The 27443-nt window shown below is 62.5% G+C and overlaps 1 protein-coding gene across 1 annotated transcript in view; it reads right to left on the reverse strand.

The window, feature by feature from the left end:
* Positions 1 to 25626, reverse strand: part of LOC142021391 (hexokinase-3-like) — a 26276-nt gene extending 650 nt beyond the window's left edge. Inside the window, exons 1-5 of the mRNA XM_075010111.1 lie at positions 25573 to 25626; positions 6471 to 6609; positions 6226 to 6388; positions 5746 to 5894; positions 409 to 528 (exon numbers count right to left, since the gene is read on the reverse strand). Coding sequence (XP_074866212.1) covers positions 409 to 528; positions 5746 to 5894; positions 6226 to 6388; positions 6471 to 6602 — 564 coding nt within the window. The 5' untranslated portion in view covers positions 6603 to 6609; positions 25573 to 25626. The remainder of the gene's footprint in view (positions 1 to 408; positions 529 to 5745; positions 5895 to 6225; positions 6389 to 6470; positions 6610 to 25572) is intronic.
* Between the last annotated feature and the right edge of the window lie 1817 nt (positions 25627 to 27443).

Genomic DNA, 27443 nt, shown 5'->3' on the forward strand with positions numbered 1-27443 from the left:
GGCACCCACCAGCCACTGCTCCCAGCCAGCCCCCCCAGTGTCCCCCACTGGCACCCCCCGGCCACTATTCCCAGCCAGCCCCCCCCCCAGTGCCCTCCAACCACTGCTTCTGGCCAGCCCCCCCAGCACCCCCCACTGGCACCCTCTAGCCACTGCTTCTGGCCAGCCCTTCCCGTGCCCTTCAACCACTGCTCTCGGCCAGCCCCCCCAAGTGTCCCCACTGGCACCCACCAGCCACTGCTCCCGGCCACCCCCCGCCCAGTGCCCTCCAGCCATTGCTTCCGGCCAGCCCCGTCCCAGTGCCCTCCAACCACTGCTCCCGGCCAGCCCCCCCAGGTGTCCCCACTGGCACCCCCCGGCCACTGCTCCCGGCCAGGCCCGGCCCAGAGCCCCGCGTGTGGCACTCGCCTGGTGCAGCTGTGTCTGGCGGCAGGCGAAGGGGAAGGAGAAGCCCAGCTGGAAGGCTGTCTGGGGCGTGCCGAGCCCGTCCAGGAACTCACACAGGCACGTGGCCATGAAGGAGAAGAGCTGGGGAGCCAGGTGAGATGTAGTGGGTGGGGGGGCGCCAGGCTGAGCAGCTCCCATGGCGGGGCTGACCCCTGGGCTCTAACCAAAGCCGGCAGGTGACACCCCTGTCCCTGGCACAGAGTGGGAGGAGCCCAGCTGGGTTTTAACTGAGGCGGCTGTCGGGGTGGGGGCTTGCAAGGCAGCCAGCCTGGGCTGGGGAGAGAGACAAAGGGGGTCCCGGCCCCAGCTTGGGGGCTCCCCCCAGCCTCCTCTCCCCAGGACGGGTTGAAATAACCGTCTCTGCCGGCTGCACTGACACCTCTGTGCTGAGCTGGGCTCTGTCGCCTCATAAACCCCCTGTTCTACCTGGTGAGTGAGAGTCACTCCTGCCTGTGGGTGGGGGCACAGGCTGCGGGCCCCTGAGCCCCATCACTCCCAGCTGGGAATTAGCTGGGAAGAGCCCCCCCAGCCCCTGCTGGCAGCTCAGCTCCCGCAGACGCACGGCTCCGAACTGCCGGCATCACCGCCAGAGGAGTGGCTGGCAGGGAGCTGCTGCCCCCAGTGGGTCACACCCTGCCCGTACCTCCTCGCCAGGGCCCCAGTGAGCGCCCCTCCCGTTCCTCCTCACCAGGGCCCCAGTGAGCGCCCCTCCCGTACCTCCTCACCAGGGCCCCAGTGAGCGCCCCTCCCATACCTCCTCACCAGGGCCCCAGTGAGCGCCCCTCCCATACCTCCTCACCAGGGCCCCAGTGAGCGCCCCTCCCGTACCTCCTCACCAGGGCCCCAGTGAGCGCCCCTCCCATACCTCCTCACCAGGGCCCCAGTGAGCGCCCCTCCCATACCTCCTCACCAGGGCCCCAGTGAGCGCCCCTCCCGTACCTCCTCACCAGGACCCCGAGTGAGCGCCCCTCCCGTACCTCCTCACCAGGGCCCCAGTGAGCGCCCCTCCCGTACCTCCTCACCAGGGCCCCAGTGAGCGCCCCTCCCGTACCTCCTCACCAGGACCCCGAGTGAGCGCCCCACCCGTACCTCCTCACCAGGGCCCCAGTGAGCGCCCCTCCCGTACCTCCTCGCCAGGGCCCCAGTGAGCGCCCCACCCGTACCTCCTCACCAGGGCCCCAGTGAGCGCCCCTCCCGTACCTCCTCGCCAGGGCCCCAGTGAGCGCCCCTCCCGTACCTCCTCGCCAGGGCCCCAGTGAGCGCCCCTCCCGTACCTCCTCGCCAGGGCCCCAGTGAGCGCCCCTCCCGTACCTCCTCACCAGGGCCCCAGTGAGCGCCCCTCCCGTACCTCCTCGCCAGGGCCCCAGTGAGCGCCCCTCCCGTACCTTCTCACCAGGGCCCCAGTGAGCGCCCCTCCCGTACCTCCTCACCAGGGCCCCAGTGAGCGCCCCACCCGTACCTCCTCACCAGGGCCCCAGTGAGCGCCCCTCCCGTACCTCCTCGCCAGGGCCCCGAGTGAGCGCCCCTCCCGTACCTCCTCACCAGGGCCCCAGTGAGCGCCCCACCCGTACCTCCTCGCCAGGGCCCCAGTGAGCGCCCCTCCCGTACCTCCTCGCCAGGGCCCCAGTGAGCGCCCCTCCCGTACCTCCTCGCCAGGGCCCCAGTGAGCGCCCCTCCCGTACCTCCTCGCCAGGGCCCCAGTGAGCGCCCCTCCCGTACCTCCTCGCCAGGGCCCCAGTGAGCGCCCCTCCCGTACCTCCTCGCCAGGGCCCCAGTGAGCGCCCCTCCCGTACCTTCTCGCCAGGGCCCCAGTGAGCGCCCCTCCCGTACCTCCTCGCCAGGGCCCCAGTGAGCGCCCCTCCCGTACCTCCTCGCCAGGGCCCCAGTGAGCGCCCCACCCGTACCTCCTCACCAGGGCCCCAGTGAGCGCCCCTCCCGTACCTCCTCACCAGGACCCCGAGTGAGCGCCCCTCCCGTACCTCCTCGCCAGGGCCCCAGTGAGCGCCCCACCCGTACCTCCTCGCCAGGGCCCCAGTGAGCGCCCCTCCCGTACCTCCTCGCCAGGGCCCCAGTGAGCGCCCCTCCCGTACCTCCTCGCCAGGGCCCCAGTGAGCACCCCTCCCGTACCTCCTCACCAGGGCCCCAGTGAGCGCCCCTCCCGTACCTCCTCACCAGGGCCCCAGTGAGCGCCCCTCCCGTACCTCCTCGCCAGGGCCCCAGTGAGCGCCCCTCCCGTACCTCCTCGCCAGGGCCCCAGTGAGCGCCCCTCCCGTACCTCCTCGCCAGGGCCCCAGTGAGCGCCCCTCCCGTACCTCCCCACCAGGACCCCGAGTGAGCGCCCCACCCGTACCTCCTCACCAGGGCCCCAGTGAGCGCCCCTCCCGTACCTTCTCACCAGGGCCCCAGTGAGCGCCCCACCCGTACCTCCTCACCAGGGCCCCAGTGAGCGCCCCTCCCGTACCTCCTCGCCAGGGCCCCAGTGAGCGCCCCTCCCGTACCTCCTCACCAGGGCCCCAGTGAGCGCCCCTCCCGTACCTTCTCACCAGGACCCCGAGTGAGCGCCCCACCCGTACCTCCTCACCAGGGCCCCAGTGAGCGCCCCTCCCGTACCTTCTCACCAGGACCCCGAGTGAGCGCCCCTCCCGTACCTCCTCACCAGGACCCCGAGTGAGCGCCCCACCCGTACCTCCTCACCAGGGCCCCAGTGAGCGCCCCTCCCGTACCTTCTCACCAGGACCCCGAGTGAGCGCCCCTCCCGTACCTTCTCACCAGGACCCCGAGTGAGCGCCCCTCCCGTACCTTCTCACCAGGGCCCCAGTGAGCGCCCCACCCGTACCTCCTCGCCAGGGCCCCGAGTGAGCGCCCCTCCCGTACCTCCTCACCAGGGCCCCAGTGAGCGCCCCTCCCGTACCTCCTCACCAGGGCCCCGAGTGAGCGCCCCTCCCGTACCTCCTCACCAGGGCCCCAGTGAGCGCCCCTCCCGTACCTCCTCACCAGGGCCCCAGTGAGCGCCCCACCCGTACCTCCTCACCAGGGCCCCAGTGAGCGCCCCACCCGTACCTCCTCACCAGGGCCCCAGTGAGCGCCCCTCCCGTACCTCCTCACCAGGACCCCGAGTGAGCGCCCCACCCGTACCTCCTCACCAGGGCCCCAGTGAGCGCCCCACCCGTACCTCCTCGCCAGGGCCCCAGTGAGCGCCCCACCCGTACCTCCTCACCAGGGCCCCAGTGAGCGCCCCTCCCGTACCTCCTCACCAGGACCCCGAGTGAGCGCCCCACCCGTACCTCCTCACCAGGGCCCCAGTGAGCGCCCCACCCGTACCTCCTCGCCAGGGCCCCAGTGAACGCCCCACCCGTACCTCCTCACCAGGACCCCGAGTGAGCGCCCCTCCCGTACCTCCTCGCCAGGGCCCCAGTGAGCGCCCCTCCCGTACCTCCTCGCCAGGGCCCCAGTGAGCGCCCCTCCCGTACCTCCTCACCAGGGCCCCAGTGAGCGCCCCTCCCGTACCTCCTCGCCAGGGCCCCAGTGAGCGCCCCTCCCGTACCTCCTCACCAGGGCCCCAGTGAGCGCCCCTCCCGTACCTCCTCGCCAGGGCCCCAGTGAGCGCCCCTCCCGTACCTCCTCGCCAGGGCCCCAGTGAGCGCCCCACCCGTACCTCCTCACCAGGGCCCCGAGTGAGCGCCCCTCCCGTACCTCCTCACCAGGGCCCCAGTGAGCGCCCCTCCCGTACCTCCTCACCAGGGCCCCAGTGAGCACCCCTCCCGTACCTCCTCGCCAGGGCCCCGAGTGAGCGCCCCTCCCGTACCTCCTCACCAGGGCCCCAGTGAGCGCCCCTCCCGTACCTTCTCACCAGGGCCCCAGTGAGCGCCCCTCCCGTACCTCCTCCCCAGGGCCCCAGTGAGCGCCCCTCCCGTACCTTCTCACCAGGGCCCCAGTGAGCGCCCCTCCCGTACCTCCTCACCAGGGCCCCAGTGAGCACCCCTCCCGTACCTCCTCACCAGGGCCCCGAGTGAGCGCCCCTCCCGTACCTCCTCACCAGGGCCCCAGTGAGCGCCCCTCCCGTACCTTCTCACCAGGGCCCCAGTGAGCGCCCCTCCCGTACCTTCTCACCAGGGCCCCAGTGAGCGCCCCTCCCGTACCTTCTCACCAGGACCCCGAGTGAGCGCCCCACCCGTACCTCCTCGCCAGGGCCCCAGTGAGCGCCCCTCCTGTACCTTCTCGCCAGGACCCCGAGTGAGCGCCCCACCCGTACCTCCTCGCCAGGGCCCCGAGTGAGCGCCCCACCCGTACCTCCTCGCCAGGGCCCCAGTGAGCGCCCCTCCCGTACCTCCTCGCCAGGGCCCCAGTGAGCGCCCCTCCCGTACCTTCTCGCCAGGGCCCCAGTGAGCGCCCCTCCCGTACCTTCTCACCAGGGCCCCAGTGAGCGCCCCTCCCGTACCTCCTCCCCAGGGCCCCAGTGAGCGCCCCTCCCGTACCTCCTCACCAGGGCCCCAGTGAGCGCCCCTCCCGTACCTTCTCACCAGGGCCCCAGTGAGCGCCCCTCCCGTACCTTCTCACCAGGACCCCGAGTGAGCGCCCCACCCGTACCTCCTCACCAGGACCCCGAGTGAGCGCCCCTCCCGTACCTCCTCGCCAGGGCCCCAGTGAGCGCCCCACCCGTACCTCCTCGCCAGGGCCCCAGTGAGCGCCCCTCCTGTACCTTCTCACCAGGACCCCGAGTGAGCGCCCCACCCGTACCTCCTCACCAGGACCCCGAGTGAGCGCCCCTCCCGTACCTCCTCGCCAGGGCCCCGAGTGAGCGCCCCACCCGTACCTCCTCGCCAGGGCCCCAGTGAGCGCCCCACCCGTACCTTCTCGCCAGGGCCCCAGTGAGCGCCCCTCCCGTACCTCCTCACCAGGGCCCCAGTGAGCGCCCCTCCCGTACCTCCTCGCCAGGGCCCCAGTGAGCGCCCCACCCGTACCTCCTCACCAGGGCCCCAGTGAGCGCCCCTCCTGTACCTTCTCACCAGGACCCCGAGTGAGCGCCCCACCCGTACCTCCTCGCCAGGGCCCCAGTGAGCGCCCCTCCTGTACCTTCTCCCCAGGACCCCGAGTGAGCGCCCCACCCGTACCTCCTCACCAGGGCCCCAGTGAGCGCCCCACCCGTACCTCCTCACCAGGGCCCCAGTGAGCGCCCCTCCTGTACCTTCTCACCAGGACCCCGAGTGAGCGCCCCTCCCGTACCTCCTCACCAGGGCCCCAGTGAGCGCCCCTCCCGTACCTCCTCGCCAGGGCCCCGAGTGAGCGCCCCTCCCGTACCTCCTCGCCAGGGCCCCGAGTGAGCGCCTCTGGCACCTGAAAGCGCCGTTCCCTCATCGCTGGCCGGTGCCCAGCGCCCCTCAGCTCCATCAGCAGCACCCGCACGCAGGGCTCGTCGCGCAGCTCCAGCACCAGGAAGTCGCCACTCTCTGCCCAATCCATGGCCACAGGGTCAGCTCGGCCCAGTGCATGGGCCGGCCCGGCCCCGGCGTGGCTTCTGCAAGCACCTTCCTACCAGCGCCGGCAGCGCAGCCCTGGCCCGCCGGCACGCCCCGGCGCCAAGGCTGCCCAGTCAGTGGGGTTGCAGCCCCAGGCCCTGCTCTTTGCATGGACCCCTCGCACTGCCAGAGCCCAGTGGGAATGGGGGCCCGGGGACGTGGACACCCGAGCTCCAGAGCTCCCCATTGCTGTGGCCCTGGGGGAGCAGCTGGGCGGTACCGGGAGGGCCCGAGTCCCTGGCTGCCAGCGCCTGGCCCTTACCTGTGCCGTCTGGGGTGGAGCGGGTGAAGGCGGGCAGCATGGGCAGTGTGGCCTGGCCCTGCGTCGAGCAGCTCAGCCCCTGCTCCATGGCCAGCAGCATGTGGTCCCTGACCAGGCGCAGCTTCTCCAGCGGCAGGCACAGGGGCTGCAGGCACCTCGGCATCTGCGGGGGGGGGGGAGCAGACGGATCAGGGGCAGCACTGGCAGCAGGCCGGGAGCGCGTCCCAGGCAGCAAAGGGCCTTACCTTGGCCGCGAGGTGCCAGCTCCGGGGGCTGCTGCCGTCACTGACGCCGGCCGGCATCTGGCGGGAGCCCACGGCGCTCAGCTGGTCCTGGGTCAGCGCTGCCAGCAAGGGGTTCTCCTGGCGCGAACTCATCTGGGGCCTGCAGGGGCAGCGAGTGGGGCAGCTGAGGAGCCAGCCGACCTCCCCCAGCCGCGAGCGCCACGCCCTCTGCAGAGCCAGGGCCAGGGCCAGGGCCAGGGCCAGGGCCAGGGCCAGCCCTCCCAGCACCCCCAGAGCCCAGCAGCTGCAATCGTTCCTGGGGAGCAGCCCCAGCATGAGCCCCACCCCTGGTGCCCCACCCCTGGCTGGGTGTGAAGCTTCAGCCTCCCCGCTGTGAGTGCAGGGAGCCATGGAGTGATTCACCAGCAAGCAAAAAGCCCGGCACTCACCCAGCCTGGCACACGTCCAGCCTGGCACACACACAGCCTGGCGCTCACGCAGCCTGGCACACTCCGACCACCCTGGCACACACCGCTCACCCTGGCACACACCATCCAGCCTGGCGCACACCCAGCCTGGCACTCACTGCCCTGCTGGGCAGTCACACAAGCACACATCGAGGGTCCTGTGACAGGCTGTGCATTTTTCCTACTCCTGGATCACTAGTGTGGCCTCAGTGTCCCCAAGGTGGCCCATGGGTAGCTGGCTGAGGGGCCAGAGCTGGTCGCTCTTACCAGCAGCCCCAAGATGCAAGTGTAGCCAATACCTGGCTGCCCAGGTCCCTGGCAAGACCCTGAGGACACCCACTCCCAGCCTGGGCACACAGCCCCCCACCCCCACCCCATGGGACTCAGCCGCTCCCAGCCTGGGGCACACGTCCCCTCCTCAGCCCATGGGACCCAGCCGCTCCCAGCCTGGGGCACATGCCCCACCCTGCCCTTTCGGGGAAGAGCCCCGGGAGCTGGAACAGAGTATGGATTGTGCCATTGCTCTTGTGTAACTTCCCCTTTCCCCGCCCCGGCCCCGGCCTGCTCACCCTGCCCCCAGTCACGGTCCACCAGCCCCAGCCCCAGCCCCAGCCCCAGAAATGGGAGCTTCTCGGGCAGCCCTGCCTGGAGGCTCAGAGGCTCAGAGAGGGGCTGGCCTGCCCCACAGCCCCTGCCAGCCAGTCCCCAGCTGCAAGGCCAGGCATCAGGGTTCCTGGGCCCAGCAGCATGGGGAGCCAGGAGTGGGTGGGTGGGTGGGGCCTGACCCTTCACTCTGCCCCAGTTCCACTCCCCAGTCGGAGCCTGGTGCTGGAGTGATGGGGCTCAGGGGTCCCCAGTCTCTGCACCCCGTCCGCAGGCAGAAGTGACTCTCACTCAGCAGGGAGAACAGGAAGTTTATTACCCAACAGAGAGACAGCTCAGCACAGAGTAAAAAAACCAGCCAGTAGCACCTTAAAGACTAACAAAACAATTTATTAGGTGGTGAGCTTCCATGGGACAGACCCACTTCTTCACACCAGAGCCAGACCAGAACAGACTTGAGATTTAAGGCACAGAGAACCAAAAATAGTAATCAAGGTGGACAAATCAGAAAAAAAAATATTACCAAGGTGAGCAAATCAGAGAGCAGAGGGGCAGAAGGGGAGGGGGTCAAGAATTAGATGAAGCCAAGTATGCAAACGAGTCCCTATAATGAGCTAGAAAATTCCCATCCTGGTTCAAACCACATGTTAATGTGTCAAATTTGAATATAAGAGAGTTCAGCAGCTTCTCTTTCCAACCTGTTGTGAAAATTCCTCTTCAGTAAGACGCAGACTTTCAGGTCATTAGCAGAATGACCCACTCAATTAAAATGCCGGCTAACAGGTTTGTGGATCTGGAGCGTTTTTATGTCTGTTTTGTGCCCATTAATTCTTTGTCTGAGAGAGTTTGAAGTCTGTCCAATACACAAAGCATCTGGGCACTGTTGGCACATGGTGGCATATATGATGTTAGTTGAGGAACAGGAGAAAGTGCCCGTGATTCTGTGAATAACCTGGTTAGGTCCAGTGATGGTATTTCCAGAATAGATATGTGGACAGAGCTGGCAGCGGGCCTTGTTGCAAGGAAAAGTCCCAGGACTGGTGTTCCTGTGGTGTGGACTGTGGCTGTTGGTGAGAATCCTCATAAGGTTGGGAGGTTGTACAGAGGTGTCAGTGCAGCTGGCAGAGACAGTCATTCCAGCCCCTCCTGGGGAGATGTGCCTGAGGGGGGCCCCAGCTGGGGTGTAGCCTCCCCTCAGCACAAGCCGGCTGCCTTCCTGCTCTCTCCCCAGCTTCCAGCTGCCACCTCCAATTCAACCCAGCTCAGCTCCTGTGATGGAGTGGGGGGGGTGCATGTGTGAGTCAGGCTGGATGTCTGAGGCAAGCAGCAGCTCCCAGTGGCTAAGGATGACCCTGGGGCTACAACTGGCAGGTGACACCTCTGCCCTGAACAAAGAGGAGGGAGGAGCCGAGCTGGGTTTTGAATCGGGGGCGGCAGTGAGAGGCGAGGAAAAGGGAGAGCTGGAAGGCAACCAGCCGGAGGAGGGGGAAGCTACACCCCAGAGGGGCACCCCTCGGGGTCTTCTCCCCAGGAAAGGTTGGAAGGACTGTCTCTGGCTGCTGTGCTGTCGCTTCTGTGAGAAACTGGACATCTGTTGCCTAATAAACGTGCGGTTGTACCTGCTGAGTGAGAGTCTCTCCTGCCAGCGGACGGGGTGCAGTGCAGGGGGACCCCTGAACCCCATCACACTGGTGTCAGAAGTGGGATGCACTGCACCCACGGATGAGCTCCCAGCAGTGGCTGACTGAGCACCAGAGAAGGAAGGAGTCTCACAAGAGCCAGAGGGGGAACAGAGCCATTCCTGCAGCTGCTGCTGGTGAGTGGATAACCCGGGAGACAGCGGGGAGATGGATTATACCCGACTCCTGAAGGCAGAGCTAGTGGGGCTGTGCAGAGAGAGGGGCCTGACCGTGGGGAAGGCGACCAAGGCCCAGCTGATTGCACAGCTGGAAGAGAATGACCGATCCGGGGGGGCAGAGCCTGTCCCGGCAGAAAGTGGCCGGTCAGCCTCGGGAAGCGTTTCGGATTCTCCGACACGAGCAGGGGCTCGACGCCGTCAGACAGACGCGGTGCCCGCCAGGTCGCGCTCAGCTAGCGGTGGTCCATCGCGGGCAGAGTCCCCCGCCGCAGAGCTGCGACGGCTGGAACTCGAGGTGAAATTAAAGGAACTGGAGCACCAGGAACGGGAAAGAGAGCGTGAGCACGAGCGCCAGCTACAAGAGACACAACGGGAGGAGAAAGAACGAGAACGGAAGGAGAGAGAGCGAGAGCGGGAGCATGAGCGAACCATGGCAGAGGCGAGACGCCAAGAGGCCCCAGCTGCGGTAAGCGGGGAGAGGGCCAGACGGATCGGGGTGGCCAGTCACTTGGAGACGCGTGTGTTGGCCCAGTGTCAGGACCCAGGGGACATGGACGAGTTCCTTACCGCCTTTGAGCGAGCCTGTGAGTTGCACGAGGTTCCCCCAGATGAGTGGCTCCGGCACCTCACCCCCTTGCTGGGCCAGAAGGGCGCAGCGGTGCTCAGCCAGCTGGTGGGGCTGCAGCCTGGGGACTATGAACGGTTCAAACAGGCCCTGCTGCATAAGTTCGGGCTGACTCCGGAGATGTACAAGAAGAAGTTCCAGGAGGCGCAGAAGAGGCCAGAGGAAACCCATGTAGATACAACCGCCCGCCTGAAGCAATACTACCAGAAGTGGGCGTTCGGAATGGGAGTCCAGTCCGTAGAGGACCTGATCGAGCTGGCGGTCGTGGAGCGATTCTACGAGATGTGCGCACCTGACCTGAGGGTGTGGCTCGTGGACCGGAAGCCAGGGGACTCACATGATGCAGGGAAACTGGCAGATGACTTCACAAACAGCCGGGCCAGGTTTGAAAGTGAGCCCCACAAAGAGAGGGAGTCTCGGAGAGAGAGGGAGTCCCGGAGGGAGAGGGAGTCCTGGAGAAACCGAGAATCTCAGAGAGACCGGTCCCTAACTGTATGACAGAGGGGACCACCTCTTGGGCAAGCCCAGGAAAGAGGGGCCAGCCACCCACCCCCCAGAGAGCCAAACAGAGCCCGGACAGAGCAGCCGGCCCGAGGGACACAAGACCCAGGTTGTTATCGCTGTGGGCGAAAGGGGCATAGAGCAGCCCAGTGCCCCAGGCTCCCAGACAGGTTGAGCAGGCCGGGGGGTCATGGAGTCAACTGGGTGGGGTCCCAGAAGCCAGAGGGGCTGGCGGCCAAGGCGGGTGGTGCTGACAATGAGCACTCGGATTGGGCCGAGTCCGCCCCACAGACCGGCTCCTCAGGGGGACCAAATGCTCAGAGGTCAGTTTACAGAGTGGGGGCAGCGCTACCTCTGTGGAGCAAGTGTCTCAAACACCTCGAGGTAGACGGGAAAAAGGTCACGGGGTTCTGGGACACAGGCGCTGACGTGACGCTGGCCCGACCCGGGGTGGTGGCACCCAGCTGCATGATACCCGATTCCCACCTGACGATAACAGGAATTGATGGGACCCCTTTCAAGGTGCCCATGGCGAGGGTGCACCTGAAATGGGGGGATAAGGAAGGCCCCAAGGAAGTGGGCGTGCACAGCCATTTGCCGGCGGATGTACTGATGGGGGCTGACCTGGAGAACTGGCAAGGTGAACGCCCTCGTGCCCTGGTCCTGACCCGTAGCCAAAGAAAACGAGGGGTGCGCTCCCCAGATTTAGGGGTACAGGCCCAGCCAAAGTCACAGGAGCCACAGGGGCCAACCCTGAGAGAAAGGGGGCCCCCAGAAACCAGACCTCACAGGCCAGGGGTGCTGGAGCCAGGCAGGGACGGGGAAGTAGCATCTGCTCCTCCCGAGCGGAAGAATTCCAGGCAGAGCAGCAGAGAGACCCCTCCTTGCAGAAGCTGAGGGAACTGGCCAGTCTCAGCCCAGCTCCACCCCTGGGGGAGGGCTGCAGGGAGAGATTCCTGTGGGAAAAGGGATTCCTGTACCGGGAATGGGCTCCCAGACGCAAAGCGGAGCCATGGAAGGTCCAGAGGCAAGTGGTGGTTCCCCAAAAGTACCGGCGCAGGCTGCTGTACCTAGCCCATGATGTCCCGCTCACAGGACACCAGGGGATCCACCGCACCAGGAGAAGGTTGTTACAGAACTTTTTCTGGCCAGGGATCTTTGCAGCTGTCTGTCTGTATTGCCTGTCCTGCGATCCCTGCCAGAGGGTGGGGAAGAGCCGGGACAAGGGGAAAGCTGCCTTGAGGCCACTGCCCATCATAGAGGAGCCTTTCCAGAAAGTGGCTATAGACATAGTGGGCCCCTTCAGCAAGGCAACGCGTTCGGGGAAGAAATATATTTTGGTGGTGGTAGATTTTGCCACGCGATACCCAGAAGCAGTGGCCTTGACCTCTATCGACGCTGACACCGTGGCAGATGCACTGCTGTCCATTTTCAGCAGAGTGGGGTTCCCCAAGGAGGTCCTCACAGATCAGGGGTCCAACTTCATGTCGGCCCTACTGCAAAGCTTGTGGGACAAGTGTGGGGTCCGGCACACCTGGGCCACAGCCTACCACCCGCAGACCAACGGGCTGGTGGAGAGGTTCAATGGGACTCTGAAGCAGATGCTGAGAACCTTCATGAATCAATACCCCCATGACTGGGACAAGTACTTACCCCACCTGCTGTTTGCATACAGGGAGGTGCCCCAGAAATCCACGGGGTTCTCCCCGTTTGAGCTGCTGTACGGAAGGAGGGTACGGGGACCCTTGGACTTGCTCAAAGAAGAGTGGGAGGGGACGGCCTCTCCTGAAGGGGAGTCAGTGGTACAGTATGTACTGACCTTCCGGGAAAAACTCTCCGAGCTCATGGGCCTGGCCAGGGAGAACCTCTCCATGGCCCAAAGGAAGCAAAAGGTCTGGTATGACCGTAACGCCAGGGCCCGAGCCTATGCCACCGGGGATCAAGTGATGGTCCTTGTACCTGTGCGGCGGAACAAGCTGCAAGCGGCCTGGGATGGGCCCTTCAAGGTTGTCAAACAGCTAAATGACGTGAATTATGTGGTGGAACTGTCAAACCGGGCCCACAGCCACCGGGTCTATCATGTGAACATGATGAAACCTTACTGGGACAGGCAGAACTTGGTGCTGGCCGTGTGCAGACACTGGGAGGGGCAGGGGGATGATCCCTTGGTGGATTTACTCACAAGGACTGGAGCCGGCTCCTTGCTGGAGTCTATTCCCCTCTCCGACCAGCTGACCCCTGCCCAGCAGATGGAGATCAAGGAGGTGCTGCATTCGCATCAACAGCTGTTCTCGGACAGACCCGGACGCACTGACCTGGCTGTCCACCGAATAGAGACAGGCACCCACGCCCCTATCAAGTGTGTGCCATTCAGAGCCACAGGGAGGACGGCTCAGGACATAGAGCGGGAGGTTGAAGACATGCTGGCTCTGGGGGTGATCCAACCCTCGTCCAGCCCCTGGGCCTCTCCCGTGGTGTTAGTCCCTAAAAAAGATGGGTCTGTTCGGTTTTGTGTGGACTATCGCAAGCTTAACGCCATCACTGTATCGGACGCCTACCCCATGCCCAGGCCTGATGACCTTTTAGACAAGCTGGGGGGAGCCCGTTACCTCACCACCATAGACCTCACCAAGGGGTACTGGCAAGTGCCATTAGACCAAGATGCCTGGCTGAAGTCGGCTTTCATCACCCCTGTGGGGCTCTACGAGTTCTTGGTCCTGCCCTTCGGCCTCAAGGGGGCACCCGCTACCTTCCAGCGTCTGGTGGACCAGCTACTGAAAGGGATGGAGAGGTTTGCCCTGGCTTACATGGACGACATTTGCATCTTCAGCCAGACGTGGGAGGACCATGTGTCCCAAGTCAAGCAGGTGCTGGACCGACTCCAGAAGGCCGGTCTGACTATCAAGGCAGGGAAGTGCAAGGTGGGAATGGCTGAGGTGACCTACCTGGGCCACAAGGTGGGCAGCGGCTGCTTAAAGCCAGAGCCAGCTAAAGTGGAGGCTGTCAGGGATTGGCCCACACCCCAGACTAAGAAGCAGGTCCAGGCCTTCATTGGGATGGCGGGGTACTACCGGAGGTTTGTGCCCCACTTTAGCTCCATCGCAGCCCCCCTCAGGGAGCTATGTAAAAAGGGAAAGCCTGACAAGGTGGTCTGGACCGAGCAGTGCCAAGAGGCCCTCTGCGCGCTGAAGGAGGCTCTGGTCAGGGCCCCAGTGCTGGCAAATCCAGACTTCAACAAGCCCTTCCTGGTGTTCACCGATGCCTCAGACGTGGGGCTGGGGGCGGTGCTAATGCAAGTGAATGACAAAGGGGAGAAACACCCCATCGTGTACCTGAGTAAGAAGCTGCTGCCCCGGGAGCAGAGCTACGCGGCCATAGAGAAGGAATGTCTGGCCATGGTGTGGGCGCTGGGGAAGCTGCAGCCGTACCTGTTTGGACGGCGTTTCACCGTGTACACCGATCACTCACCCCTGACCGGGCTGCATCACATGAAAGGGGCCAACGCCAAGCTCCTGCGCTGGAGTCTGCTCCTGCAGGACTACGACATGGAGGTGGTCCATGTGAAGGGGAACAACAACACCATAGCCAATGCCCTGTCACGCAGGGAGGGCCCCGAACTTCCCCAGGTCACTGGCTAAGTGACCCCGCTCAGTTTGGTCTGGAAGGGGGGAGAGATGTGATGGAGTGGGGGGAGGGCATGTGTGAGTCAGGCTGGATGTCTGAGGCAAGCAGCAGCTCCCAGTGGCTAAGGTTGACCCTGGGGCTACAACTGGCAGGTGACACCTCTGCCTGAACAAAGAGCAGGGAGGAGCTGAGCGGGGTTTTGAATCGGGGGCGGCAGTGAGAGGCGAGGAAGAGGGAGAGCTGGAAGGCAGCCAGCCTGAGGAGGGGGAAGCTACACCCCAGAGGGGCACCCCTCGGGGTCTTCTCCCCAGGACAGGTTGGAAGGACTGTCTCTGGCTGCTGTGCTGTTGCTTCTGTGAGAAACTGGGCATCTGTTGCCTAATAAACCTGCTGTTGTACCTGCTGAGTGAGAGTCTCTCCTGCCAGTGGACGGGGTGCAGTGCAGGGGGACCCCTGAACCCCATCACAGCTCCTCCCTGCTCTGCGTTCAGGGCAGAGGTGTTACCTGCCAGCTTAGGGTACAGCCCCAGGGGTCATCCTTAGCCCGGGAGCTGCTCTGCCTGTCACACGCATCCAGCCTGAGTCTCTCATCCCCCCAACTCCATCACATCTCTCCCCCTTCCAGACCGAACTGAGCAGGCACCCGGGGAAGTTCGGGGCCCTCCCTGCGTGACAGGGCATTGGCTGTGGTGTTGTTGTTCCCCTTGACGTGGACCACCTCCATGTCGTAGTCCTGCAGGAGCAGACTCCACCGCAGGAGCTTGGCATTGGCCCCTTTCATGTGATGCAGCCAGGTCAGGGGTGAGTGATCGGTGTACACGGTGAAACGCCGTCCAAACAGGTACGGCTGCAGCTTCCCCAGCGCCCACACCATGGACAGACATTCCTTCTCTATGGCCGCGTAGTTCTGCTCCCGGGGCAGCAGCTTCTTGCTCAGGTACACGACGGGTTGTTTCTCCCCTTTGTCATTCACCTGCATTAGCACCGCCCCCAGCCCCACGTCTGAGGCATCAGTGAACACCAGGAAGGGCTTGTTGAAGTCTGGATTTGCCAGCACTGGGGCCCTGACCAGAGCCTCCTTCAGCGCTCAGAGGGCCTCTTGGCACTGCTCGGTCCAGACCACCTTGTCAGGCTTTCCCTTTTACACAGCTCCGTGAGGGGGGCTGCGATGGAGCTAAAGTGGGGCACAAACCTCCGGTAGTACCCCGCCATCCCAATGAAGGCCTGGACCTGCTTCTTAGTCTGGGGTGTGGGCCAATCTCTGACAGCCTCCACTTTAGCTGGCTCTGGCTTTAAGCAGCCGCTGCCCACCTTGTGGCCCAGGTAGGTCACCTCAGCCATTCCCACCTTGCACTTCCCTGCCTTGATAGTCAGACCGGCCTTCTGGAGTCGGTCCAGCACCTGCTTGACCTGGAACACATGGTCCTCCCACGTCTGGCTGAAGATGCAAACGTTGTCCGTGTAAGCCAGGGCAAAGCTCTCCGTCCCTTTCAGCAGCTGGTCCGCCACAGGGTGATGAGAGCTGATGCAAGCGGCGCATCTTGCTGCAATGGCACTTGCCAGTACCCCTTGGTGAGGTCTATGGTGGTGAGGTAACGGGCTCCCCTCAGCTTGTCTAGGAGGTTGTCAGGCCTGGGCATGGGGGAGGCGTCCGATACAGTGATGGTGCTGAGTTTGTGACAGCTCCACACAAAACCAGACTGACCCATCCTTTTCGGGGACCAGCACCACGGCAGAGGTCCAGGGGCTGGAGGAGGGTTGGATCACCCCCAGGGCCAGCATGTCTTGGACCTCCCGCTCTATGTCCTGAGCTGCACAAACTTCCCCAGGTCGCTGGCTGAGTCACCCCGCTCAGCCTGGTCTGGAAGTGGGGAGGGATGTGATGGAGTGGGGGGTGGGTGTGTGAGCAACAGGCTGAGCAGCTCCCACCGGCTCGGCTCGGCTGACCCCTGGGGCGGTAACCTGAGCCGGCAGGTGACACCCCTGTGCCAGACACAGAGCAGGGAGGAGCCCAGCTGGGTTTGAATTAGAGGCAGCAGTTAGCATAGGGGGAGGCTGGAGGCTGGAGAGGGACAAAGGCAGGCCGGGCTGGGCCGGGCTGGGCCGGGCTGGGCTGGGCTGGGCTGTGTGGAGCCAGAAGCTCCAGGCCTGGGATCCCCTCGGGGGGATCTCCTCCCCCAACACGGGTCGGACAGACCCTTCAGTTGCTGTGCTGACAAGTCTGTACCACACGGCATCTGTCGCCTCATAAACCTCCTCTTCCACCCGCTGCGTGAGTCACTCCTGGCTGCAGATGGCCGCAGAGCTTGGGGACCCTGACCCCCCATCCCAGGAGGTGACACAGGATGGCGTGGTGGTGTCAAGGGGTAACATGGTGTGGTGGGGTTCAGGGGTCCCCCTGCACTGCACCCCGTCCGCTGGCAGGAGTGACTCTCACTCAGCACGTACAACAGGAGGTTTATTAGGCAACAGATGCCCAGTTTCTCACAGAAGTGACAGCACAGCAGCCAGAGACAGTCCTTCCAACCCGTCCTGGGGAGAGGAGCCCAAGGGGTGCCCCTCTGGGGTGTAGCTTCCCCCTCCTCAGGCTGGCTGCCTTCCAGCTCTCCCTTCCCCCAGCCTCTCACTGCCGCCCCCGATTCAAAACCCAGCTCGGCTCCTCCCTCCTCTTTGTTCAGGGCAGAGGTGTTACCTGCCAGTTGTAGCCCCAGGGTCATCCTTAGCCACTGGGAGCTGCTGCTTGCCTCAGACATCCAGCCTGACTCACACTTGCACTCCCCCCACTCCATCACACATAGGGTGACAGGAAGTGGTGCAAGGTGACACAGGGTGACACAGGACGGTAAGGTGTGGGGCCGTTACTGGACGAGGGAGGTAACCCAGTGACAGATGATGTAGGAAAAGTTGAAGCACTCAATGGTTTTTTTTGACTCAGTCTTCATGGACAAAGGTCCTGGACGATGCAGTACGGGAAGGTGGAGGGCAGCCACCTGTGGGGAAGGAACAAGTTCTGAGCTGTCTAGAAAAACTAGATGTGCACAAGTCCATGGGTCTGGACTTAATGCACCCGAGAGTACTGAGGGAATTGGCAGAGGTCACTGCTGAACCTTTGGCCATAATCCTTGAAGACTCTTGGAGATCGGGGGAGATCCTGGATGACTGGAAAAGACAAACGTGGTGCCCATCTTTAAAAAAGGAAAGAAGGACAATCCAGGGAACTATAGACCCGTCAGCCTCACCTCAACGCCTGGGAAAATGATGGAGGGGAGCCTCAAGGAATCCATTTTGGAGCACTTGGAGGAGGGGAAAGTGATCAAAAGTAGCCAACATGGATTCACCGGGGCAAATCCTGCCTGACCAATCTGATTAGCTTCTATGACGAGGTAACAAGCTCTGTGGAAATGGGGAAGTCAGTGGATGTGATACACCTTGACTTCAGCAAAGCTTTTGATACAGCCTCCTACAACAGTCTTATCCATAAGCTAAGGAACTATGGATTCGATCCTTGGACTATGTGATGGAGTGGGGGTACCTGTGTGTGTGTGTGTGTGAGGGGCTCACAGAGGGTGTGAGGCTCCTGCTGAGGGTAACCTGGCGACCGGGTAACACCTTTGTACTGGAGAAAAAGGAGGAGGTGGAGCCTGAGGGGTTTGAATTGGAACTGGGAGTTGGAAGCAGTGAGTCTGGGCTGGGAGAGAGAGAGACCAAGGAGGGGGCAAGGCCCTGGCTCTGGGGGCCCCTCAGGGCCTCCTCTCCCCTACATGGATGGGACTGGCTGTCTCTGCCTGCTGCACTGACTCCTCTGTATCACGCTGTGCCCTGTCGGCTAATAAACCCGCTGTTCTTCTGCTGAGTGAGAGTCACTCCTGCCTGCGGACGGGGTGCAGAGCTTGGGGGACCCCAAACTCCATCACACTGGTGTCAGAGTGGGACGTTCTGCACCCCGAGGATGGAGCATCCAGCAGTAAGTGACAAGGGCCCCGGAAGAAGAAGGGGGGCCTGCGAGACCCAGGTGTGCTGATGGGCAGTGAGGTGCAGTTCCCCAAGGCGGAGGGTCCTGTGGCCGAACCCAAGCAACTGCAGTCGTGGTCCTCGAGAGGGGGTGTCACACGCAAGGAGGGGTTACTCCTGGGAGTCAGTCCCAGAAGGTGGAGAGGCCGAGGGCCCAACCCCCAGGAACAAGTGACCCACGAGGAGGCTGACGCGCTGAATGAGTTCGTCCCAAGACAGTGTGGTTGTGGCCCTTGACAGTGGGTGTCACATCGAAGAAGGGGTTCCTCTGGGAGTCTGTTGGAGTCAGTCCCAGAGGGCGGAGGGGCCTACGGCCTAACCCTGGCAAGCTTGTGACCCGCAAGGAGCCTGGCACACTGAAGGGATTCTTCCAGGAAGCGTGGGGTGCAGAGGGCATCAGCCTGAGAGTCTGCAACCACGCTGAGCAGCTCTGCTGTGAAGTGGCAGCACCTGGAAACTGAATCGAGATTAAAGAAGCTGGACAAGGCAGCGTGGATGTGCAGTGGCAGAGCTGAGGGTTAAGGAAACTCCTGCAGAGGTGAGCCCGCATCGGGGCAGGGAACCCTGGACTGCCTGGAGCTCTGAACCGAGTGGCCTGCCACAGCTCAAGGAGGGAAGGAGCGATTCCAACCCATCATCTACTAGTGGCCAAGACAGACCTGGGAAGAGTTTTCCAGGCCTGGGCCGAGGAAGGTGCCTGTGTGTCTGTGCAGGAAAGCAGCTTGTCCACTGGGAATGGCAAGTTGTCTGTGAGAGAAGCTGCTTCACCTTCTGGGTGTGTGTCTGAGACCAGCCGGGGAGCTGGGACAAAGGAGAGATTGTCTCCCATTGTCTGTCTGTGTTGAACAGCAGCAGCAGCCTGGGGAGAGAGCAGAGCCTGCGTTTGGAAAAGGTGCCAATGAGGAAACTAGCCCATTGTCTGAGGAAGATTCCCCAGCCTGGGGTGGCTGGAGAGGGAACCACCAGGAAAGAGCATTCCAGGTGTGTCTCTGAATCCAGCCATGGGGGCTGGAGCAGAGGGAATGGCTCTGGGATGGGCAGTGGTGTCCCTGCTAAGGACACTGGTCCTTGGTGCAAGAAAGGTGCTTCTGCTTCTGGGGAAGTGACTCCTTTGTCTGAGCCTGTGGGGGCTCAAGATGGGGCCAAGATCCCAGGGCTGGATCTGAGGGCAGCTGAAGCCCAGATGGGAAGTGGGCCTGCCTCTGTGTCTCTCAGGGGGGATGATGCTTTAACTCGGTCTGATCCAGTTAGTATCATCAGGGAATCCCAGAGACCAGATGATTCTAGTACAGGCTCTCTGCCTGATGCTGAGGTGTTACTGGGAGGGGTGAGAGGACTCTGTCCCACCACAGTCATCCTCTCGCCAGGACACGGGAAGAGCAGACGGGCAATGGAGTTAACGCTGACTGATGAAGATAAAGGAGCTGGTAGCAGAAGGGAGGAAAGGGATCCTAACCTTCTCTCCGGTGGTACCAGCTGTCTGCCTGGAGGGGGATTATGTAGGAATCTGCCTGATGGGCCAGAAGTGATCCTGGGTGCAGGTGAAACCCAGGAGCTGGTTGTGGCTCAAGGGAGCAGTGCCCCTGTGGAGGCAGAGAGGGGTGAGTTGTTGTTTGGGGGAGCTCTTGAGGAAGAGAATTTCCCTGAAACTTTTCCTGAGCAGTCTGTGGGGACTGCAGAAAATGGGAGTGAGCTGAAGGAGAGTGAACAGGAAAGGTGCTTGTCTGTCTGTAAGAGCCAGAGCAGCCCTTTGCCTGGGGAGAAGTTTGTTTCAGCTCCTGATGGCCAGGACCTGCCTGAGTGTGAAACCACTGGCTGTACTCTGCAAGGGTCCAAAGCAGGCAGGGCAAAGGCTTCTCAGTAGTTGGAAGTTGGTCCAAGTAAAGTGAAAACTCTCAGGGAGTGTGAGCAGCCCTGTGAGAACCAAGTAAAACAGCTGCACAGTCAATCTCTGTAGGATGCAGGAGAGGACCAGCAATTCCCCATCTCCAGATGGTGGAAACACTCATATTCTCATACTGGACTCCACTTCTGATTCCATGGGGGAAGCAGAAGTTGGAGGTGGAAGAACAAAGGAGCTTTGGGCCTGGTGGGCCAGTAAGGGATAAACAGGGATTCCTTCACGTGGCTCCTTCATGTGGATTCTGAGTCTGGGACTCACAAAACAACTTTGGTCTGAAGAAGTGGGTCTGTCCCACGAAAGCTCACCTAATAAATTATTTTGCTAGTCTTTAAAGTGCTACTTGACTGCTTTTTTTAGAAACCAGTTTGGTTTGCAAATTTCCAGACTGGCTGGGAGGGGGCAGTTTCCCTGAGATCATCAATGGCCCAGCTCTCCTTAGAAGGGAGGGCACACCCAGAGAGATCAAATTTCCACCCCAGGGGACAAGAGAGGAGATTAGAACTTGATGGTGCTAAGAAAGGCCTCTGCCGTTTAGCCCAAAAATACCAGATTCTCAAGGAGGTTACACAAAGGTTGTGGTCTACCAAAGAGCAACGTAAATGTACAGCTGCAATGGATTTGTTCTTGTTACTCACACTGACTGCTGTGACCAGTGGGTGCTGCTACCAAAAGCTGTAGAATTGTACCATGCACTGAATGTTTGGAAAGAGCCATGTAACATGATGACATTGATGTATAAGCATGAATTGTGTGTGGGAGGAGTTTGTAATTCTGAAATGTCACCGTTGTTCCCTGTAACTAGTCTTGCAAACTCTCACATGAGGAGGAACATTCCAAACCTATTGTGTGGCATGGAAGGGGAAACTGAGGCACACACCCATTTTGGCGGGCTGGCTAAATGCCAAGGGGGGAAACCATTTGTACCTTCCTTTACTGGACTGTAACTGAATTCCAACACATTTGCCGGAGCAGCTGTATGGGCTGGTGGGCAGATGGGGCAGGGCCCAGACCAGAGATGAGCTCTTTGATCTGCTGGTGCTGCAGCAGCTATATGGGCTCTGCCTGCCTGACTGGAGAACGTGGCTGATGGACCGGAGACCGAAGCAGGGAAACCGACCAACCCGAGGGAACCAACGGGACTTGCCCGGCTGCATCTCATGAAAGGGGCCAATGCCAAGCTGCTGACTTGGAGCCTCCCCCAGCAGAATTATGACATGGAGGTGGTGCACATCGAGGGGAGCACCGAGGGTACAGCCGATGCCCTGTCACGAGGGGAGGGTCCTGAAATTCCCCAGGTCACCGGCTGAGTGACCCCGCTTAGTTCGGTCTGGAAGGGGGGAGAGATGTGATGGAGTGGGGGATACCTGTGTGTGTGTGTGAGGGGCTCACAGAGGGTGGGGGACTCCTGCTGAGGGTAACCTGGCGACCAGGTGACACCTTTGTACTGGAGACAAAGGGGGAGGTGGAGCCTGAGGGGTTTGAATTGGAACTGGGAGTTGGGAAGCAGTGAGTCTGGGCTGAAAGAGAGCGAGACCAAGAAGGGGGCAAGGCCCTGGCTCTGGGGGCCCCTGGGGGCCTCCTCTTCCCAGCATGGATGGGACTGGCTGTCTCTGCTGGCTGCACTGACTCCTCTGTACCACGCTGTGTCCAGCCGGCTAATAAACCCGCTGTTCTCCTGCTGAGTGAGAGTCACTCCTGCCTGCGGACGGGTGCAGAGCTTGGGGGACCCCGAACCCCATCACAGACTATAAGATGGATAGAAAGCTGGCTTGATGGTCAGGCCCAATGGGTAGTGGTCAATGGCTCAATATCTGGATGGTGGTCGGGTTCAAGCAAAGTGCCACAAGGCTTGGTTCTGGGGCTGGTGTTATTCAACATCTTTATTCATGACCTGGATGAGGGACTGGATTCCATCCTCATTAAGTTTGTTGATGACACAAAACTAGGGGGAGAGGTAAATACCTTTGAGGGTAGAGAGAGAATCCAGAGTGACTTTGATAAATTGGAGGACTGGGCCAAAAGAAATCTGATGCGGTTCAATAAGGAGAAGTGTAGAGTCCTGCACCTGGGGCGGAAGAATCTCAAACATTGTTACAGGCTGGGGACCGAATGGCTCAGCAGCAGTACGATGGAAAGGGACCTAGGGGTTATGGTGGATGAAAGGCTGGATATGAGTAAACACTGTGCCCTTGTAGCCAAGAAGGCGAACGGCACACTGGGGTGCATTAGGAGGAGCATTTGGAGCAGATCTAGAGAAGTGGTTGTTCCCCTCTATTCAGCACTGGTGAGGCCACATCTGGAATATTGTGGCCAGTTTTGGGCCCCCCAGTATAAAAAGGATGTGGATTTGCTGGAGCAGGTTCAGCGAAGGGCAACAAAAATGACTAAGGGGCTGGAGCACAAGACCTATGAGGAGAGGCTGAGGGATTTGGGCTTGTTTAGTTTACAGAAGAGAAGACTGAGGGGTGATTTAATAGCAGCCTTCAACTTCCTGAAGGGGAGCTCCAAAGAGGATGGTGAGAAACTGTTCTCAGTGGTGTCAGATGGCAGAACAAGGAGCAATGGTCTGAAGTTGAAGAGGAGGAGGTGTAGGTTGGACATTAGGAAAAACTACTTCACCAGGAGGGTGGTGAAGCACTGGAATGTGTTGCCTGGAGAGGTGGTGGAATCTCCATTCCTCGATGTTTTTAAGTCCTGGGTGGACAAGGTCCTGGCTGAGATGACTTAGTGGGGGTTGATCCTGCTTGAAGCAGGGGGCTGGACTAGACGACCACCTGAGGTCCCTTCCAGCCCTGGGATTCTGTGTATGGTGGTGTCATGGGGGTAACACGGGGTGACGCAGAGGTGACAGGGTGTGGTTTGGGGTGACACAGGATGACATGGTGGTGATGTGGGTCACTCCCTCACTGAGATGCCATTGGCCAGGCTGGCAGGGGGAGGTTCCACTGCCCCACTGGGTGGTTCTGCCCCAGCCCTGGAGAGCTTCCAGGGGCTTGGGTTTGTGGTCAGGGCTCCTAACTCAGCTCTCTGTGCCCCACGGGGCAGTGTGGGGCTGTCAGGGAGATGGGGGGCTGGGAGCAGACTGCCCCCCTCAGGCTGGGCTCTTGGCAGCATGAGGGAGGCGGGGAGGGCAGCTCGTCGGGGACAGGAGGCTTGGCCGACAACTGGCCTGGTGGTGCCAACCCACGCCTGGGAAGTTTGCTGTAACAATGCAGCCTGGGGCTGGCTGATGCCTTGCCAGGACCTGGGCAGGTGAGCTGCCCCTCCCAGGCAGAACAATGGAATTCCCTCCCCGTGGCCCTGAGGGCCCCTCCATCCGTCCTCACCCAGCGCCTCCCCTCCGGGGCATCTCTGCTGGGCAGGGAGCGGGACGGCCGGATGCCCCGGTCCGGCAGAGGCTGCGCTCCAGAGCCCGGCTCCACCTGCTGCAGCCGGCACCAGGCGCGTGGGACGGGCGTGTGGCATTTGATTGCTGCACCAGTGTCACCCCCACCCTCTCCTTTCCTCTGCCTAGTCCGGACCTGCCGTGGGCGATGCTCCCGCCCGGGCCCGGCGCTCTCTGGCTGGGCGCGGGGGGACACGCTGCCCGGGGCCGTGGGACTGGCAGGCCTGCGTGGCTTTGGGGAGACGGGTCCATCACCTCCCCCGGCGCGGAGGGGCCGGGCTGGGGCCCAGGGGAAGCTGGCGGGTGGGAGGGAATTGCCGGGGTGGCTCTGGCAGCGCTCGGTGTGACGGGTTCGGTGCCTGGCGTGGAGGGGCCCAGGCTGGGGCTGGCCGTGGTCTGGCTCTGAGCACTGGGCCCAGTCTGGCCCCCTCAGTGGTGCCCAGGAGAACCTCCCATATTCCCCAGCATTTTCCACCTGCCCCAGCCAGGCCTCCCTCTGCTGACCCCCAGCACAGGGACTCCCTTCCCAGGCTGCCACCAAGGTGCCAGGAAAGGCTCTAGACTCTCCCTGGGACCAGCTCTGTCCTGTGGCACTGGTGCTGCAGCTGGGGAGCCTGTGGGGCTGCACAGGCCCTGGAATCCCAGCCCACTGGGCACCCCCAGGGCACATTCTGGGCCTGGCCAGGGTCATGCTGCATTGTGGCCACCCCAGCCCAGCTTCCTGGGCCCAGCCCAGCCAGCTGCCACCCGCCGAGCCCAGCCCAGCCCAGCCACACCAGCTGCCACCCACTCAATCCAGCCCAGCCCAGACGCCACCCGCTGAGCCCAGCCCAGCCCAGCCACACCAGCTGCCACCCACTCAATCCAGCCCAGCCCAGCCGCCACCCACTGAGCCCAGCTCAGCCCAGCCACACCAGCTGCCACCCGCCGAGCCCAGCCCAGCCCAGCCACACCAGCTGCCACCCACTCAATCCAACCCAGCCCAGCTGCCACCCACTGAACCCAGCCCAGCCCAGCCATACCAGCTGCCACCCGCCGAGCCCAGCCCAGCCCAGCCACGCCAGCTGCCACCCACTCAACCCAGCCCAGCCCAGCCGCCACCCACTGAGCCCAGCCCAGCCCAGCCCAGCCACACCAGCTGCCACCCGCCGAGCCCAGCCCAGCCCAGCCAGCTGCCACCCACTCAACCCAGCCCAGCCCAGCCCAGCCACACCAGCTGCCATCCACTCAATCCAGCCCAGCCCAGCCGCCACCCACTGAGCCCAGCTCAGCCCAGCCACACCAGCTGCCACCCACTCAATCCAGCCCAGCCCAGCCGCCACCCACTGAGCCCAGCCCAGCCCAGCCACACCAGCTGCCACCCGCCGAGCCCAGCCAAGCCCAGCCCAGCCACGCCAGCCACCACCCGCTGAGCCCAGCCCAGCCCAGCCACGCCAGCTGCCACCCGCCGAGCCCAGCCAAGCCCAGCCCAGCCACGCCAGCCACCACCCACTGAGCCCAGCTCAGCCCAGCCCAGCCCAGCCATGCCAGCTGCTGCTGCCGCACTTGGCTCCAGCTCGCAGGCAGATGCCACATGGCAACAGAGCCGCCTGCTTCCTGCAGCCCTCGGCGCACCCTGCCCAGTGCCCGCGCCAGCTGCACCCAGCTCGCCCATGGGGCAGAAGGGCAGGAGAACCCCCAGCCTGCCTGGGGCAGGGCGAGCTGGGAAAGACCCCGGCAGCCCGGCCTGGCCTCAGCCACAGGGCAAAACAGGAACTAAGGGCCCAGCGTGTCTGGCCCTGTTAGGTGCCTGGGCCCTGCTGGGGGTTCTGCACCCCGTGCCCCCCAGCGCCCCCCCGCTCCTGCCCCCCCAGCCACCACCCCGCTCCTCCCCCCCCAGCAATCCCCTGTGCCCCCCGGCGGCCACCGCTCCTCCCTCCCCCGGGCACCCCACAGCCCCTCCCCGCACAGCGCCTCCGGGCACCCCACAGCCCCTCCCCGCACAGCGCCCCCGGGCACCCTCCGGGCCCAGCCCAGCGCCGGCCGCCCCCGCGCCGCGGGACCCAGCCGAGCTGCACAACGTGAGCCGGGGCCGGGGGCAGCGCCGGGAGCGGGAGCGGGAGCGGGAGCAGAACCAGCCCCGAGCCCGGCCCCGCCGCCCCCTCACCTGCCGCTGCTACACGGAGCCGCCTGAGCCCGCCGGGACCGAGAGCAAAGTGAAAGTGCAACAAGCGGAGCGGCCGGGAGCGGGGGCGGGAACCTGGCCCGGGTCGCACAATCCCAGCGCTGGGAGGGACCTCGGGAGGGCCCTGAGCCCAGCCCCGGCCCCCAGCAGCATCAGCCCCACCAGGTCATCCCAGCCAGGCCCGATCCAGCCGGGGCTTGCAAACCTGGAGGGATGGAGATTCCACCGCCTCTCAGGGCAACGCATCCCAGTGCTTCCCCTCCCGCCCGGGGAAGGAGTTTTCCTAATATCCAACCTGCACCTCCCGCTCTGCAACTTCAGCCCATCGCTCCTTGTTCTGCCGTCTGACACCACTGAGAACAGCCTCTCACCCTCCTCTTTACAGTTCCCCTTCAGGAAGTTGAAGGCTGCTATTAAATCACCCCTCAGTCTTCTCTTCTGTAAACTAAACAAGCCCAAATCCCTCAGCCTCTCCTCACAGGTCTTGTGCTCCAGCCCCTTAATCATTTTTGTTGCCCTTCGCTGAGCCTGCTCCAGCAAATCCACATCCTTTTTATACTGGGGGGCCCAGAACTGGCCACAATATTCCAGATGTGGCCTCACCAGTGCTGAATAGAGGGAGAACAACCACTTCTCTAGATCTGCTCCAAATGCTCCTCCTAATGCACCCCAGTGTGCCGTTAGCCTTCTTGGCTACAAGGGCCCACTGTTTACTCATATCCAGCCTTTCATCCACCATAACCCCTAGGTCCCTTTCCATCGTACTGCTGCTGAGCCAGTCGGTCCCCAGCCTGTAACAGTGCTTGGGATTCTTCCGCCCCAGGTGCAGGACTCTGCACTTCTCCTTATTGAACCGCATCAGATTTCTTTTGGCCCAGTCCTCCAATTTATCCAGGTCCCTCTGGATTCTCTCTCCACCCTCCAACATATCTACCTCTGCTCCTAGTTTTGTGTCATCCTCAGACTTGCTGAGGGTGCAACCCAGTCCCTCATCCAGGTCATTAATAAAGATGTTGAATAACACTGGCCCCAGAACCAAACCTTGCGGCACTCTGCTTGAAACTGACCACCATCCAGATATTGAGCCACTGACCACTACCCATTGGGCCCGACCATCAAGCCAGCTTTCTACCCATCTTATAGTCCAAGGGTCCAATTCATATTTCCTTAACTTATGGACAAGAATGTTGTGGGAGACCGGATCAAAAGCTTTGCTGAAGTCAAGGTGTATCACATCCACTGACTTCCTCATGTCCACAGAGCCTGTTACCTCATCATAGAAGCTGATCAGATTGGTCAGGCAGGACTCGCCCCTGGTGAATCCATGTTGGCTACTTTTGATCACTTTCCCATTTTCTAAGTGCTCCAAAATGGATTCCTTGAGGATCCCCTCCATCATTTCCCAGGGACTGAGGTAAGGCTGATGGGTCTATAGTTCCCTGGATTGTCCTTCTTTCCTGTTTGAAAGATGAGCACTATGCTGGTCTCTTTTCAGTCATCCAGGATCTGCCCCGATCTCCAAGAGTCTTTGAAGATAATGGCCAAAGGCTCAGCAATGACCTCTGCCAATTCTCTCGCGATCCACGGGAACGCCCAGCTGCTGTCACCCGCCACCTGGCCCCTGCTCCTCTCAGGAGCCCACAACCCTCAGGGAAACCTCGGCTCGAGCAGGAGGGTCTGAGCTTGGCGTCGCTGGGTGACAAGTGCCTTGGCCAGTGCCCAGGCTCCCACTGCTCAGCACAGCCTGGGCTCAGAATCCGCACTGGCATCCACCAGCGTGAGTCAGGACAGAGCAGGGTCCCGGCCAGCCTGGCCAGTGTCTGAGCTTGGCCAGCGAAGCCCTGGGGTGGGCC

This window comes from Carettochelys insculpta, chromosome 15 (assembly GCF_033958435.1).
Source record: "Carettochelys insculpta isolate YL-2023 chromosome 15, ASM3395843v1, whole genome shotgun sequence".
NCBI classification, from domain to species: domain Eukaryota; kingdom Metazoa; phylum Chordata; order Testudines; family Carettochelyidae; genus Carettochelys; species Carettochelys insculpta.